Source organism: Truncatella angustata (assembly GCF_020726525.1).
Source record: "Truncatella angustata strain MPI-SDFR-AT-0073 chromosome Unknown BKA67scaffold_8, whole genome shotgun sequence".
In the NCBI taxonomy this organism is placed as follows: domain Eukaryota; kingdom Fungi; phylum Ascomycota; class Sordariomycetes; order Amphisphaeriales; family Sporocadaceae; genus Truncatella; species Truncatella angustata.
The window spans coordinates 856,762-873,668 of record NW_025763388.1 but is presented as its reverse complement, the minus strand read 5'-3'; the positions used below and the strand labels follow the sequence as shown (position 1 = coordinate 873,668).

Below are 16,907 nucleotides of genomic sequence, written 5' to 3'. Positions count from 1 at the left end.
ACTAGCAACAGCAATATCTTAGTAGCCTCCAGCCTCCGTGTCAGTTTCCTGGACTATACTCCATGCTGCGATCCAGATTGTCTACACGTAATCTACGAAACTTTGATACGTATGATCAGACCCGCAAGTCATCTCAAGCCGGTTTGTACATTATGCGGGTCTGGGCCTAAAAGTAAAAGTCATGAACCCCCTCTTAGATCTCGTCAATGCCACTACATATCAATATCAGCCAAGCGGACCTAGCCAGGCATCCTAACGAACCATTCAATAACAGCCATTTTTTACCAGTGGAGGATCTCCATCAATTGCTTCTCGGCAACAACAGTGCAGTCATGCATTACCGCCGTGATTCGTATGCTCCGGAGATGACATTTGCCGAGAATGGAACGGTTGTGGAATTCTAAACAACTACTAAAGTTAACCAACTCTAATCAGCAGGTCATCCCGGTACCAAATGGGACATCCCGACCCGTAAGATCTGCAGGCAATTCCGTCTGAAGATTAATGCGGGAGAACGTAACAATATTCATTCAGCTGTCATTTAGAACGCGACTTTCAAGCTAGTCTAACACCAATGTCAACCTGTAAATAGCGGGCACTTGGCTGTTGAAGCTAATAAACACTACGTGTGCAACCATCGCCGCTTCGGATTTTGTTGCAATTGCGCATATTCAGTAGTAGCTGAACCTCGACTATTGAGGACCGCTCTTCAACCGAGCAGGCAATGATCGGTTCCCTTCACGGAACTGACAACAGCTCGGACACCAGAGATCTCACAGGTGATGATCACCAGATAAGTGGCTTGATGACATCTTTTGCTAAGCACGGGGAATCTAAAGTTTGGAGGATCTTGTTCCACACCTTCTTATCGCAGCAGCTTACTAACATGCATCAACCCGCAAAGTCGTGGCTGTGTCAAATGATGCATAGGTATGTGAAATTCACCCTTCTTTACCGCACCCAAATCGAAGCAGACACATGTGCGACTGGGATGCGTTTTTGCTCACGTTCATTCCTGGTACGAGACAGCAGCACCGAGCAGGATTGGCTATCAAGTGCAATAACTTGGCTGTACTTGGCGTTTCTTGGATCGCGTCATATTCCCCTGGCTTGACAAAATAGCCACGTCTAGGCGAGGCGTTGGTCAATTGCTGTCTTGGAGTGGCAGTAAATTGTATTCGGGATTAGACGAAATATATTGCCCGTGTGCCTTTGGTTAAAAAAAAATTTCGGCGGCGATCGTGATCCAGGTTCAAGATTTCCTTACTGGGTTAGAGAAAGAGCACTGCCCCAGTTTGTGGGCGTAGGATCAGCTTGTCATCGTGAAATGATGCGAAAACATTTGATTTAGACCGAGTAATTTGGCAGCCTGTGAACGTTGCTCTCAAAGAAAAATCGAACGAAGCACACGAATTGTGTTGCTGCTTTGGAAAGCTTATATATGTCCAGTAGCTGAGACATTCGATGAGAGCACTGCCTGGAAGGTGTAGACGTGATACGAGCTTTTCGCATTTATGATAAACTAACGGTGGTTGTAATCGGTACAACGTTAATGGGAAAGCGATTGCATCACGACTCAAGCCTGCCATCTGATAAAATCGCCAGTGCGAGTATTTCAATACACGTCGCCCATAGCAGCCTATATACTCTTCAGCAGCGTCCTGGTCGTGTTGATTGTGTTACATATGTTTCCCCGCGAAACATGGAAATGGCTTGTCTTGGCAGTCAACATCGAATTCTTGGATACGGCAAGACTTGATATCAACCAGACCATGACCTAGCATGAGGAAGAATAACCTACTCGAGACAGATATAGATGGGCCACAAAGGGAGACAACGTCTTGCATAAGTCTATCACCTGTTTCTTCATGATAGTAGTCATGAGAGCTCGTTGCCTAACAATATCCCTTTACTAAGTAATTTTCACCTCAACCAGTCATTTGGTTATTTTTGTCTTCGTGACAGAACGAATCACAACTAGCCCCATCGCTTTCCCAGATCAACATTCCTGACATGCACGAGCCTCTCATCTTGCTCCCTCCGCTTCTCCTCGCCAGCAAGTCCCTCCACCCCGAAGAAGTGTCCTACAGACACCCTCATCACACCCTCCCACAGCCCCTGAACCAGAGCCCTCAGCTCGTCGCCCGTCTGTTTGAAGTCCGGGAACGCATTGACCTCTAACAGCCAGGCCGTCCCCTCGGCATCGACCAAGAAGTCCAGGCCGTAGACCTCAAACGCGTTCGGCAGCGGCTGGAAATGCATCATCATACCCCTGGCAGCCGCCTCGAAGACCTCGCCAGTGACGTCGCAGATCTGAGCGAATATCCCTTCCTTTGACGGCTTGTTCTTCTCGTCATCGTTTGAAGGTAGTTCCAAGTCCCAGAAGTTCCGCACCGTCCCGTCGCTCACGGAGCGCTGGAGACACGTGTTGGTGAGGTGGGCCTCGAGGTCGATCCCGCCATCGCCCTGCTGCTCCCAGGGCGCCACGTAGGGCTTGCCGGCGAAGAGCGCCAGCATGTCCCGGTAGACGTAGACGTCGAGGCTGCCCGCACACACGACGTATGTCCGGATGTGAAACTTGCGATTGCCGGATCCAGGGAGCAGCAGCGGGGGGTGGATGTAAGGTTGTGCAACGAAATGGCGTAGATGTGAGGTCATGATTCCCTCGCCGCCTTCGTCGTCGTCATCACCCTTGGAAGCTGGTATATCGGAGGAGGGACCTTGGCGTCCTCCATCTTCTTCATCCTCTTCCTCATCATCGCTATCGGGCATCCCTTCTTCCCACTCGTCAAAAATGCCTTGCAGCTCCTCCATCGTGCTGAACAGCCGGATGCCCTGTCCTCGATCGCTCATTCCGGGCTTCAGGATCCACCACTCCCTGTCCGCCTTGGCCTCTTGTTCCTCATTGCGCTCCAGGCTGGCCCTCAGCTCGAACGCCTCGACGAGCGCGTCGTCCAGGAACTCTGCGTAGTCGAGCTCGAAGGCCTCGCTCCGCTGGACGTGTGTCTTGAGGATGGACTGGGGTCGCTTCGCCACCCAGTTCTCGACCGTGCTGCCAAGGTAGTGCTTGCGGATGAGCGCCTTGCGCAGCATGTAGCTATTCACGAGGCAGGTTGAGTCGTGAGAGTCGGCAAAGTCCCAGTCGATGGACTCGTACGGAGTAATTTGAAGGATGTGAGCATCTGGGGTTGGTAAAAGGCTCGACAGTGCAATCTCGGACTGAGCTTGTTCGTTGTTCGTAGCCGTTGGGGGTGAGATCAGAGTATACGACGATGCCGGAATAGCCTTCTCCAGGGCAGATAGAATAAGCGGTTGTACGTAAGGATCCTCATAATCAATGAGTGCGTAGAAGTGGTTCTTTGGTCGATGAGGAAGGACACTCTGTTGCGTCGATGCGGATGTCTCTGCCTCCACAGGTTCCCTGATATGACGAGTCAGGTTAAGCACTTCAATATAGGTATAGTAACATTACAAAGGAACTCAGCATGCATGTAGACAAGGCACAGGGTATATTGCTTTACACCCTTTGAACTAATCGCTCAGGATTTCCTCATATGTACGATCTAGGTTTCTAAAATCTATACATTTTTGGCCTGCCCATGTAGCAGTGGCCAGCTTTGTTCAGCCCGTGTCTACATGCATGCATCATCATGTTCAACGCGTAAAACCGAGTAACGCTCACGCCACTTACAATTTCAACTCCTGGCCATTTAATTCTGGCGCTGCGTGCCAGAAGTTTGCTTTCATCGGTGTTATACTGTCGGTTGCTATTAGCAGCGTTTTAATAATGGAACTGGTGCGAATGAACTTACCTTGTGTAGCCCTGCATCACGGCCCAGCCGTCATTCCCAGGCTTTGCATCAATGATACTCTGATTGACATCAGCAATCATCTTCTGCGGCGCCCACTTGAAATGTCGATGCGGGTAGCTAGAATCCTCGTTCTCCGCGACTTTGGTCTTTTCTTTCTCATCACGACCCTCAGACTCCCGTATCCTCTCCTCTTCCTCCTCTTCGTCGCCGACACTACCCTCAACCTCCTGGAAACAAGCGCGGCCCTCGGCCCAGTAGTTGGCCAACATCTCGGTGAACAAGACTTTGTTCGTTCCCACACCATCCACCAATGGCACGTTGACTGTGTACAGGTCGACGCTCTTGTCCGCCGGCCACTGCTCATATAGCTTTTCTATCACCTTCACTGAATGTGCGGCGCCCTGCTCGACGATCTCGGGCAGATGAGGGTCATTCTGGTCTCTGAAAAAGGCATAGCTGAGTGCAATAGACTTGCGCCTGCAGACAGCGGCCTCGAGCGCGGCGCCTAGTGTTCCCGAGCTCAGACCAAACACCGCCGTCGTGTTGCGTCCGTAATTGGGTCCTGAGACCACCAGGTCGATGGGCTTCTTGTGTGTGAAGAAGTGGTACAGACCGAGCTGCGCACAGCTGGCCGGTGTGCCGTCGGCTAGGATCCATTCCTCTACATCCCTGGACTTGGACGGCCGCGAATGTGTCGTGCCTTGTTGTATATCAGAGGCAGAGGTCTGCGGGTCGAAGACGGGCGGCGGGCGGTAGTAGGTCGGCTTTACCGTCTGGCCGATCATGTGCGCCTTGCCAATCCAGGAACGCTGGGATGCGGGAAGGCAGACGGACACCTCATGGCCGGCTTTTTGAAGGGCACGTACTAGAGAGTGCACATAAGGCGAGGATGTGGTCGAGGGAGGGCCATCGTCGTTCGTTACGAGAATGTGCATCTTGGGCAATGACGGCGGGGTATAGTTCTCGTTTGGCAATAGGACTAGATGAGCGGTTGGAAAAGGTCCCAGGCAGAAGCTTATTTATAAATAGTAAGAGGATGCCGAGAACAATACCTCATATACGATGGGCTGATCAACTGTATACACGATCAGTACCGAACGGTCACTACCAGTTGAGACTCCCGATAAACGGCGACGGGGTCCGAAATTTGGATGGAGGGGCAATGGCGGGGCACATGACAATTGGTTTTCGGAAGACAGGCCGCTAGCACGTCATCTAGTCTAGTACTAGTCATCTCAACCGGTGTATACACGACTATCTATAACTAACTTGCTTATGAGTTTTCTACTTTACGTTACCTATTTAAAGGGCAGCGACCACATTTCCATTGCTATTTACTGCTAGGCTAGACAGAGTACTTCGGAGGTAGAACTATCATCTGTGGTCATCGGGTCGAATCTTCAAGTTTGAACTTCCTGCTCTTGCGAACCTGTCAAGGAACTGTACATAATAGGCGAGGAGACATCAATTGATAGCGGGTGGCTTCAATGATTTTCGACATGGTTTGGTCGAAACAAAATGGTCCAGGGCATGTTCATGCCATGTCGACAATTCGCTAGGCCCAGGCAGGTGGTACCGCTGACAGGGTCCTCGGAAGGGTATGCCCTGAAAGGATGGACTGAACGTTATGATGCAAGGGGCAACATTCGTCCACTATACGCCTCAATATAACCATATTACATGCTACTTTTCGTTTCCCACGTCTTCCGGGTCTCGACAACAACGCAACGGGACACAAGAGTCCTCAAAGCGCAATGCGGGTCAGGAAGCTCTGTGTTCAGCATAACGTTGTGAACTTCTGTGGAAGGAGGGGCAATGGAAATGAGGTGGAAAGGATCGCTTAGAAATCGAAGAATAGATAACTCATTATAAATTTAAAATCCGAAGACAGTCTATTAGTGATGTAAGTAAGACCTGTCCATGTTACGGAGGTAGATTTCCGCAGAATGTTCAACTTACACTAGTAGGACTAGATGGAAGATATAGAATGGTCACTATAGCGAGTATTGTGATGTAGCCTCCCATTATGGGTGACTTCAAAGTTTCAAGCACCGATGTGACATAAAAAAACCGGCTTGACTATCAATGAGCTGGATAATCAAGCGAGATTGCTCATTATACCCTATTCCTCAGCGCTTGTATTTCTTGGTCTTTTTCTGCGGTGCGTTCTGACAATTGGTCACAGCACTTCTTTATTGAATAACAATGTCTTGACTCAGTGAGCTCTGAACTTCCCCATTCTATAATCCGGAGAATGTTTCACAGCTTGGTCCAATGGACGAGTTAAAGTTTGGATATCAGCATGGGTTTGCGTATTGCCTCGACAAAATACACGGAGCAGTTGTAAAATAGAGAAGTACAGCTCGGAGCGTATGGGATTGTTATCAAACATACAACCTGCCTTCTCTTGGCATCTACGATGTCCACGATTAGCTTTTGTCTTTGCTTGTTGTACGAGGCTGTAACCGCCACGTATCTCGATGTTGATGCTCTCTTCAACACTAGCCAGGGTGTCAATCCATACATTTTCCCATGCTTTCTGAGCAGCCATGATTGATCTCCCGTAAATCCAAAGAGACAAGCCATACCTATGCGAGATTGACTTGTGGAAGATATTACTAGTAAGGGAATGATGCCGATTTACTACGGTCATTCCTTGAGTTAACTAAGTTGTTTGGAAGACCAGTAAGGAACAACGTGGTCACAGTGGGTCGGGAAGCTGGCCTCCAGACTGATCTGATAGCTACAGTATAGACAACAAGGCTGCAACTTCACCTTCCAACCATTTTGTGTGTTATGCGTGTTATGCGTTGATGGCCCAGCCGGTTACCCAGGTGGACAGCCCCACAAGATCCGGGGTCAAGGTCAAGGGGATGGACCGCACCTCTTAAGAAAGTAACTTAAGTTAAGCGCTGGGGCGCCAGCGATTAACTTGCCCCACAGAGGGCCACGGTTGCCCCCCGCAACAAGAAGTCAATGTCAACATCTCGATGACCAGCTGCATCCACGGTTGAATAGGATGAACCTTGGTCATTTATTTTCAAATCGCACACCTGTCGATGCTACTGACAACGCAGTATATCTTTGCAGCGTTTTCTCTGAATTTGGTCTTTTCTCACTGGGGGTTGTTTTCCCGACCTCGACACATCTAGGGAACCACCACCACCATCCCGCACGGTTGGAATTCCAGACACTACTTCAGCCTGGCCCTTTGTCACTTGGCTGCCAGTGTTTCTGTTCGAGGCTGACGAGGGAGTTTCGCTTCCAATCTGCACACACAGGGGCGTCATGCCTGCAGCTACGGAGGTGCCGACAGTCGCACTGTCATGTATGTATTCACCTATGGACTCCATGCAAGACCATGGCATGCTAACCGTGTAGTCGCCAACAATTTCTGGGGGAAAGATGACGCGGGTGTAGGACCGTTGCTAGAGCGCATGCTCTCAGCAAAGCAAACATGCGACGAACTCCGATCCTTCTACAGCGCTCGCGCATCCATCGAAGACGACTACGCACGCAAGCTTCTGGCGCTCAGCAAAAAGTCCCTGGGTTCGCATGAGTTGGGCACTTTGAAGCAGTCCCTAGATACTGTACGAGGAGAGTTGGAGTCAATGGGGAAGCAGCACGCAAGCAATGCAGCACAGATGAAAACCGAGCTCGAAGAGCCCCTGGCCGCCTTCGGTGGTGGCATGAAGGAGAGACGGAAGATTGTCCAGAATACTGTCGAGAAGCTGCACAAGACCAAGATGCAACAGACACAGACCGTCAACAAGACGAGAGACCGCTACGAGCAAGATTGCCTCAAGATCAAGGGCTATCTAGCGCAAGGACACATGGTTATGGGCCAGGAGGAGCGTAAGAACAAGGCCAGGCTCGAGAAGACGCAGATCAGCTTGGCCACCACCAATGCCGAGTACGAGAATGCAGTCAAAGCTCTGGAAGATACTACCGCAAGGTGGAACCGAGAGTGGAAAGCTGCTGCCGACAAGTTTCAAGATCTGGAAGAAGAGCGACTGGACTTCACCAAGAGTTCTTTGTGGACCTTCGCCAACATTGCTTCGACAGTATGTGTAAGCGATGACTCCTCGTGCGAGAAGATCAGGCTATCTCTCGAGAACTTGGAGGTCGAAAAGGATATCATCAACTTCATTACCGAGAGGGGTACTGGCCAGGAGATCCCGGACCCCCCAAAGTACATCAACTTCTGCCGAGGCGATGTGGACGATCATGAGTCGATAGCTTCAGTGGACGATGATGCATATTCAGTGGCACAGTTTCCACGAAGTATCAATCCAGTGTATCGCACTTCCTCCCCACAGCCGTCAACCTTTGAGTCACACCATGACCCGAACTCCGCGACGGCTCGGGACATGGCCCGAGAACTTCTGCATCATGACGATGAACCTCCAGCAAGCCGAGAAGCCACCGCCATACCACAAAAAGTACCAGCATCTCTCAATCCACTGTCTGGTAGCCGCCAAGGCCATCCAATCCAGCAGCAGCGCCAGCAGCAGCCACAGCAACAGCCTCAGCAACAGCCATATGACTCTACTGATTTCGCGGCGGTGCCTCACGACCCTTACCCCATGGATGGCATGACAATGCTGTGTCGTACCGATAGCAACGTACCATCGGGCATGAACTCGGCAACAAGCTCGAATCTGTCATCCAACCGGTCATGGGATGATGCTATGCCTTTGGGTCTGAACTCAGCGACGAGCTCGAATTTGTCTTCCAACAGATCATGGGATAATGGTATGGAATCGAACATCAACTCGGCAACCAGCTCGAACTTGTCATTCAACCGACCAGCCAGTCGTGTCGATAATAGAGATTACGCAGACGCACCTCCTTTCTCTAGTCAGGAGGCACTAAGCGGCAACGTATCTCCACTCAAGCAGCAGCAGTCTACGCCGCCAGTTACGGAAGCACAGCCTGAGAAGCGCGGACTGCGGCAAAAGAAGAGCGGTTTCTTCCAAAACCACAGCCCTTTCCGACGTAAGAGTACCAAGGACATTCAAGCATCAAACAGAAACACATGGGGTCCATCAACGCAGAGCGTCTCTGGTACAGGATCGGCATCAAGGCGTTCAGTATACCAGCCGGAGCAGAGCATAGCGCCCGATCGAGCGACTGCCAGCCCGGAGCCAATCGAGGCTGATGCGAGCCTAGCTCTCAATATTGGTAATAACGTCTTCGCTGTATCCAACCCCGACAGGCAAAAGAAGAATGAGCCGCAGCCGCAGGAAGAACTGGATCCTATCGCACAGGCACTGGCAGAACTCAGAGAAGTTGCAGGCAAGAAGGAGTCTACTGAACGGGTTTCGGCAGATCGCTATCATGGAATTGCTACTCCCTCGCCGGCATCAGCACCTCTACAAAACGAGGCACGACCATATTCTAGGTCGGTACCTGCACCTAGAGCCGGGAGTGATGTAGGTGCTGGTCTCCGCGGTACGCCTCCGCCCTCTTATGACCAACAAGTTCAACGACTCGGCGTGCCTGCTCCTGCCTGCACGAAGAAGGCGATGCAAGCAACTTCGCGCAAGTACGAGCAGCAGACTCGGGACATGTTCACCCAGAATCGCCCTGGCTCGAGCGCCGCTCGTCCTGGCTCCAGTGCTACGCGCCCTGGCTCCAGTGCTACGCGCCCTGGCTCAAGCGCTACCCGTCCTGGCTCCAGTGCCACTCGTCCTGGCCCCAGTGTCACTCGTCCCAGCCCAGGCTCCTCATACACCAGAAGCCAGTCAAGACCGGCTACACGAACTGCCGAGGTTCCACGTGCTGTATCTCCCGCTCCCCCGCGGAGTGCATCTCCTAGACCAGGTACACAGGCTGAGTTCCGACAAAGCAACACCAGCAACGGGTCTGCATCCCCTAATCCATATGCCAGCAGCCAGCACCATCGCAGCCAGTCTTCGATGAGCCAGGCACCACAGCGTGCTCCAGATCAGGGATACTACAGACAGCCCTCATCAAACGACATGCCGAGGTCAGCTTCTCCGGCACCTTCGAGGCTCAACTATGACCGGCCGGGTAGCAGCCGTGTTGGCAGCGATATGGCGGTGCAGCCTGCGCCTGTAGACGATGGTGGTTACGGGTCGCAACGCGGGCGTAACGGCAGACCTGGTACTAGCCAGAGCAGACCAGGAACCGCCCAAGGTAGACCAGGAACCAGTCAAGGCGGGCAGATGGCGTTCTACGACGGCAGACAGCCATCAGAGTCTCGTCAGCGCAGCAAGAGCCTCGCTGATCCTAGTAGGCAGTACACCAACGATGGGCGAGCAATCCTACACTTTGGTGAGCAGCAGCATGTTTATTTCCAAAGTAAAAGGTCAAAAGCTAACGAGTCTTGCAGCACGTGCTTTGTACGTATACCAGGCAGCGATTCCTGAGGAGTTGGGCTTCAGCAAGGGCGACTACCTTGCTGTGTTGCGACACCAGGATGATGGTTGGTGGGAGGCTGAGATCCACTCTGGCAATGAGCAAGGCAGAAGTGGTCTGGTACCTAGTAACTATCTGCAGCCGTGTTAGAAGATGTCAACTCAGGAGCTACGAGTGAGAGTATTGAAAGGGAGTTGTGTTGATTGGGGATGATAATGTAAAAATGAAGGTTTGCAAGCAACCGCACATACGATCGACCGCTGGGTACATGAAGCGTTAAGCATATCTGGATTATTTGTCTCTGGGAAAAGAGCGTGTATAGTCATACAATGAGTAGCGCCTCAGGCCGGAGTTAATTGACTGCATTTACGATTTGATTTTCAGTGACTCTTCTCTGTCCCCTATCCACGAGTCGTGTTGTTAACTGTAAATTCCAACGCCTCAATTTCCAGTGCTAGCTTTTAATGATGCATGCCAACCTGCTGCAAGTTGTTGGTCGGCATGGGGGGTCTTGAAGAAGACAACGACCATTATATAAGTCCCGGCTCACTTACTAGGGGCGCAATACTGCCATGACGTCGGCGCGTATTAGGCGCGGGGGTACTATCATAGGATTAGTCCAAGTTTAGTCTAACCTAGTCTAGTCCGAAGCACACGAGCAGGGACAGGGATATTATAACTTATGCGACAGAAGCTCCAAGTCGACGTTCACCAGTCCGGAACGGGGCGCTGCTGTGTTACTGTCCACCAACAACTAGTCTACTGCCTTCCAGCTCCTCCGCCTTTGTCTTCCTCTTCCTCTTCCTATTCTTCCTGCTCTTGTTCGCCTTCGAGAGACTGTGAGCCAACATCTCATGCCGCCGCGCCGGTAGGCGCATCTCTCGGGATCATGGTGAGTACCGCCAATAGCTCTCACAGCGTCACATGTGAAAGCTGTAGTCCAAGTGCAAGTCGGCCAGTACCTGGACTAATTGAAACTGCACAACAGGAATACGTGAAGCGCCCCCTTCGAGCTGCGACTACTCCAGCTGCCCAGAGGTTCTATCTCAGCACATTTCTTGTCATCGCCGTATCAACCATCTTGCTCTTCTTAGCCGCCGCGTCGTACTCTGTCGCCTACTATTCCTACGTCCCTAAGAAGGTCGTGTCTATCCCGGTACATCTGCAATACAAGTACGTCCATCTCTCTTCTGGCTACAGATCTGTGTGCCTATCCCAGAGCTGCAGTATGCTTACCTGTGTCCTCTCAGCGCCGGCCTCAATCCCTTCGGCGTCACCTCGCTGCAAAAGGACCTCATGCTCGAAACCGCCTACGACGTGACAGTCACCCTGACGCTCCCACGCTCCCCGCCCAACACCGAGCGCGGCAACTTCATGATCGCACTCTTCGCGACCCGCTCCTCGCTGGATAATCCGGCGCAATCCTTCGGCCTCGTCCAGGATCCCTACAAGCACATGAGCGCCTCCAACGTCGTCTTCACCTCGCGCCGCCCGGCCCTGGTCCCGTATACCGACCCCCTGGTGTCCTTGACGAGCCGGCTCCTGTTCCTGGCGTGGCACGTCGTTGCGCCGGCGAGCGAGAAGGTGGTGCTGGCGGTCCCGATGGGCGAGTTGGTAGAGTTCAGAGAACAGCTGCCGCTGAGCTTGCTGCTCGACGTGCAGGCTGGCCAGACGTTCCAGGTATACGAGGCGCAGATCGAGCTCGTGGCAAGGTTGGAGGGCCTCAGGTGGATGATGTACAATCACAGGGTCATCAGTTTCGTGGCGGGTACGTTGTTGTTCTGGGGCGTGGAGATCACCTCGTTCGGCTTGGTTTTATCTGTGCTGGCCTTTTGCCTCGGTTGGACAAGGGAGAGCGAGGAGGTCCCTGCGATTGAACAAGACGGCTACAAGGTGGACAGAGGTGACGGTCGGGCAGTCGTGAAGCGCGAGAACAGGGCAGAGAGCACAGTCGCCGAAAGCTCCAAGGAAGACAAGGGCCAGGATCGAGCAGTAAAGAGCGAAGAGGAAGAGGCTTATGAGAGGTTCATCAAAGAGGAGAGCATTGAAAGGGACTTGCCGCCGAGACGGATTGGCTATGGCGAAGACGATGAGGGCGAGGGCACTGGGAACATTTACGGGAGAGGTAAGGGAGCAGTCAGGAGGAGAGAGTCCGGAGAATCATCTGCGTCGTCGTTGGCTTGACTTCGAACTCGGTTTGTGCGGAGATACCCCGACCAAAGAGATGAACTGTTTTTATTTTTTACTTTTACTTTTACATTGCAGGCTGAAGCGTTCCGCCTGTTCTTATCCAAGCAGATGACTGCAAGCTTCGCATGGCTGCCAGACGTCTGTTCAAACCGTTTCATGTCACCAAACAACGGCCTATCAACAACTGATGGAAGGGAAATGTATTTCTATGCTCTTCGCCACGGGTCTTGTTTTTATGTCCAAATATGATTCTTGGAGCGGCCCCTTGCCCGTAGGGCAAGAGTTCGCTCGGGACCTATTTCCCCAGGACCTCTTTACATGTAGATATTTCTAAAAATAAGAATAAAAACTGGAAACTGACCAATTCCTACGTTGACGTGTAGGGGCGACACATGAATCGAGTATCAGCGGTAGACCGTGAAGTCACCACAAACTTTCCTCCGCGAAGTCGTCCAACGAATGGTTATCGGAAGACTTGACGCATCATTGGGGGACGACAAGATATTGTCTCGTATTTACTGTCAAGCTCAAGTCTTAGTGACATTTATGAACTTAGAAGATAGTCTGCTGCGCAAGGTCTCGGTGAAATACAAGGTTGCTACATTCCAGGGCATCTTTTGCAGCTGAGCAAGATACGGCTAACACGCAGAGTTTGCTCCGAGTTTCATTCGAACCTAAAGACACCCACGGCTGGGTAGCTTTCATGCGAGGACAGTTGGTGATAGTGACAATATATATGCGGTCCTTGGGCCTCGAGAGATCCGGCCAATGAAAGTTTCGGTTCTAAACAAGGATGATTGCTGCTTGTCCAGCAGCAGCAGAGAGCTTGCACACAACAGCACAATCGCGGGGGCCCGGCCAGGGGCCAGGCCAAGCGCAGTGGAAGCGGAAGCGGGACTCAACGAAACGTGGTGACAGCCTTTGACTTGTTCGACTCGGGGGCGGGTTTAATTGATTTCTCGTCGTCGGGAAGCACTTGGAAGGAAACGTTCGAGTGTTGAATTGGGGAGAGAGGCCAGCCAGCCACGTTAGATAGGTTGACCTCGTTTACACATTAACAATACATTCAACAAGATGCCGTAATTTGTTATCATGACTTTTGGCCGCACACATTGCAGTAGTTTCCAATCCCGCCCAAAGAAGTTATTGGGACGCTAATTACAATATACCGACTTTTCGAATCCATCTTCACACGACTGGCTCCAGAATCATATTCAAATCCAAAGCCCGATCAGCATTAGCCCAACGCCCTTTGGAGGCTCAAAACCCCAAGACCCGCCCTGGTCCAATACAATTTCGCATTGCGGGCAAGCAAGGTGGTGTACGACGTGGGGAGGGGGAAGGTTGCAGCACACCACACGCACAAAGCACGGCAAAGCTGCTAACTACAGTACAGTCCAGCACCTTGGAGAGGACGGGAGGCTCACAACTTGGACGCTTTTCTTGCCCTCAGCTCGCGTTACACGAAACGAGGCCGCATCTTTTTGTTTTCTTCTTCTGCTTTTTCGTCTCACAGCTGACAGACTACTTGGTGCTACATATCTGCAAGAGCCTCGGAAGCTATCACCGGAGAGGAGATTGCTTACCTAGCAAACAGAACACAGCACCCATGAACATTGTTTTGCAGCCCAACTCGAACTTGAGCTTGCTCCCCGCTAGCCTCAAGACGCCGCCCATGTTGGAAATTGGAGCTTGACTCTCACCGACCTAGTCCAGCACCAACCACTTGCGGGACCCCTCGTGAACATCACCACCGGACTCATTTAGTCTTTGCCCTGCAAACACAGAAGCATCCCCCGTTCATCTGATCTGCGGCGACTGCGGCTTCTCTGCGAAACTTGAACACAGCCAAACGGTCACCACTCGCCCCGGCTTCGTCCATCTGCACATTGCTGCCCCGCTAACTCTCCTGTTCTGATTGCCGGGTTTCATTCACGATGCCCTGCTTCAAGGGCATCGCCGTGAGCATTCACGCAAACGGAGCCCCGCTCGCCGAGCACGGCATGCAGAAGCAGTCTCGCATGTCACGCATCAGCAGCTACATACCCGTTCCCTCGCCTCAGCTGAACCCCGACACTGCTCAGCACGAGCCCGCCCGCTTCGCCATCTCCATCACCTTGCTGACGCCCGGCCACTCGATCCCATACACCGCTCCGAAGCCAACGGCGGAGAGCCCCAATCCCAAACCCCTGTTTGCCGGGCCTCTGCCTTCTTCGAGTGCCGATCCCTCTAGACATGCGAACACCATCACGCCCTACATCCCCATGACCAACTCGGAGAATGAGACAATCGCTGCTTATATCTATTTTGACGGTCGCGCAAAGGAGGAGGTGGCTACGTTGCTACGCCCCGGCGAGGAGACTTGGGTCAACAGCAGATGGGTTCAGGTGCCCAGCAGCGAAGGCGGCGGCCTTGCCGAGCGCGAGTTTTTGTTCAGGGAAGTGGGCCTCGAGAGATGGCTCAACGGCTTGGATCTGCAAGGCCACGATGCTGCCGAGAAGGTTGAGAAGAGAAGGCAGAAGTTTGAGAGGCGACACCGCCGCCAAAAGTCTGCGACGGCGACCGGCATGAACACGGAGAAGTCCAACCGCCAGCGGGATACACTTGCATACGGTAGCAGCGAGCAGCCCACCGCAGACAATATCAACGACGGTTCCGACTCAGAGTCTCTGTCCGACGATGATGATGAACCTCCCGAGGCGACTGGCCAGATCAAGGTTGCCATGTTCCGTGTGATAGCGTCCGGTGAGATCAAGAAGGGGGAATACTCGCCCCAGTTCGACGCCCATGATGACGACGACGACGAAAGCGGCGCAAAGCAGGGGGGGAGCAACGGAATCGATGCCGACGTCGAGCACACTACGAGTTTTGCTAAGCCCAAGACGTTGGATCCCAAGACTATCAGTACTCAGACCGTTACTGGGATAGATGGCCCTGAAAAACCGTATGCAGTGTTCACTTTCTTCTATCGCGGACAACGTAAGTTCATGTCGAATTCATAAGTATCTGATTAAATCATGACTGATTCTATGCAAAAAGGTCAACTGTCCAAGATGGGCATCCTACCCTCGGCAAAGGATAACAAGACGACAACACCAGCGGCCAAGCGACGTAGCACGCAACTTGACTTCTCCAATCTTGGTCCTTTGAAGAAGGAGGGCACCGTGGGTTTCTCTGCATTCCGGGACCAGAACACGGAGCGACGAAAGTCGCGAAATAAGGGCAAGGGTGGTTTGGGGGGCGATATGGACGAGGACAGTGACGACGATGATGATGACACCAACCCACTGAGTAAGATGGAGCAGGAATATGAAGCCAAGGTGGATAAGACCCGTCTTGGTCCCGAGGATGCCGAGTCAGCAGAGCTCAAGGCTGGTATTGATAGAATTCGGGTATGTCTGTCGGGTGCGATTACAGTAATCTTTTGAGTTATGCTGACACGATGACAGCTGAAGAGACAACACTCAGCCGAACCTGACAGCGCAGCGGCTGCAGCAAACCACAAGTCACCTTCTGTGGGCCCTATAAGTGGAACGACGCCTCCAGATACCACGTTGAATGTGGCACCCGCTGGTGCCGTCTCGAGTCTTCTCAGCGAGTCCCTGACCGCAGAATCTTCAATAGGTAGTCCCTTGAAGAAGCAGCGAGCCAACGCCGACGGAGTCCAAGATCGAAGCACGGGCTTCCCCAGTGCGCTTGGTGATGTACTTGCTCGGGCTGCAGCAGAGCAAAAGGCGAAGGAGTTCTCGCAGGCACCCGGCGCAGTCCTGGGACCCAAAGACGAGGAGGATGAAGAGTTATAGAACCTTGTTCGGAAAGCGGAGTGTCCAATTAGTCAAGCAGCGAAAATTGGTTGTTGATTTGGTGTTGGGGCGATTCGACGGGTAGTATACTGACTGTTCTTTGTTCTGGCGAGCATAAAGACCTGATTCAAAACATGGACCCTGAGGTTGGGAAGGCTACGGCAGAAAATTAGAACAGGACACAGAAGCGTACTCATCAGCGCTATGGAGTAAAACCAATATATATTCGGTCATTCGGGAGTCGCATAAATCGTTGCCTCGTGAGGAAAGTGATGCTGTACAGGCTGCCTAACGACCGCTGTACATTTTACCATCATATCACAGACTATGAGCATCCGCAGTGATAGGTACGTAACCTAGCATCTCCTCTTGCTCTGCCAGGTCCTTTCTCCGCCAATTTCTTCTGCTACCCCGCCACTATCTGTAATACCCTAGATCCTATGGCTGTGTGGGCGAGATACATCGTAGTGGTCATTATGAGTATTATAGTGCTGAGCTGGACCATACGGTAGCTAGCAGCTGCAGTACTGTCGACTCGTATCGACTATGTATCATTGGATAGCACATAGCGACCCGAAGGCACCGATGTTCTTATCGATTCATGCCGTAGTTTCATGGCTGAACAACGCGATTTAGAAGTGTTTGTTAGCCATTGCACCACGGTGGTAGGAGCTATGTGGACTGTTGCTTTCGGGAATATATCTTGCGGGCCAGCCCC

General features: G+C 52.1%; 4 protein-coding genes across 4 annotated transcripts; 3 read left to right on the top strand and 1 right to left on the bottom strand.

The window, feature by feature from the left end:
- Positions 1-1,977: 1,977 nt before the first annotated feature.
- BKA67DRAFT_539431 (survival protein sure-like phosphatase/nucleotidase) lies at positions 1,978-4,747 on the bottom strand (the record flags this gene model as incomplete). The annotated part of the gene is made up of 3 exons (XM_046100633.1): positions 1,978-3,421; positions 3,692-3,757; positions 3,813-4,747. The coding sequence occupies 3 exons, from the start codon at positions 4,745-4,747 to the stop codon at positions 1,978-1,980; spliced, it is 2,445 nt and encodes an 814-aa protein (XP_045954087.1).
- Positions 4,748-6,827: 2,080 nt separating this feature from the next.
- BKA67DRAFT_391778 (uncharacterized protein) lies at positions 6,828-10,352 on the top strand. The gene is made up of 3 exons (XM_046096623.1): positions 6,828-7,140; positions 7,194-10,112; positions 10,171-10,352. Exons 1-3 carry the CDS (start codon positions 7,101-7,103, stop codon positions 10,344-10,346), a joined length of 3,135 nt encoding a protein of 1,044 aa, XP_045954086.1. The 5' UTR covers positions 6,828-7,100; the 3' UTR covers positions 10,347-10,352.
- A 733-nt stretch (positions 10,353-11,085) lies between these two features.
- Positions 11,086-12,466, top strand: BKA67DRAFT_539429 (putative adipose-regulatory protein-domain-containing protein; the record flags this gene model as incomplete). The annotated part of the gene is made up of 4 exons (XM_046100632.1): positions 11,086-11,088; positions 11,185-11,369; positions 11,447-12,321; positions 12,462-12,466. 4 exons carry the CDS (start codon positions 11,086-11,088, stop codon positions 12,464-12,466), a joined length of 1,068 nt encoding a protein of 355 aa, XP_045954085.1.
- A 1,857-nt stretch (positions 12,467-14,323) lies between these two features.
- On the top strand, positions 14,324-16,189 carry BKA67DRAFT_523701 (uncharacterized protein; the record flags this gene model as incomplete). The annotated part of the gene is made up of 3 exons (XM_046098496.1): positions 14,324-15,365; positions 15,426-15,778; positions 15,836-16,189. 3 exons carry the CDS (start codon positions 14,324-14,326, stop codon positions 16,187-16,189), a joined length of 1,749 nt encoding a protein of 582 aa, XP_045954084.1.
- Between the last annotated feature and the right edge of the window lie 718 nt (positions 16,190-16,907).

Bases quoted from the DNA above. Each gene is read 5' to 3' on its own strand.
- BKA67DRAFT_391778 (XM_046096623.1), top strand. From the start codon at position 7,101: ATGCCTGCAGCTACGGAGGTGCCGACAGTCGCACTGTCAT. The intron at 7,141-7,193 runs GTATGTATTCAC...CTAACCGTGTAG, and splicing joins GCCGACAGTCGCACTGTCAT to TCGCCAACAATTTCTGGGGG. The intron at 10,113-10,170 runs GTGAGCAGCAGC...CGAGTCTTGCAG, and splicing joins GCGAGCAATCCTACACTTTG to CACGTGCTTTGTACGTATAC.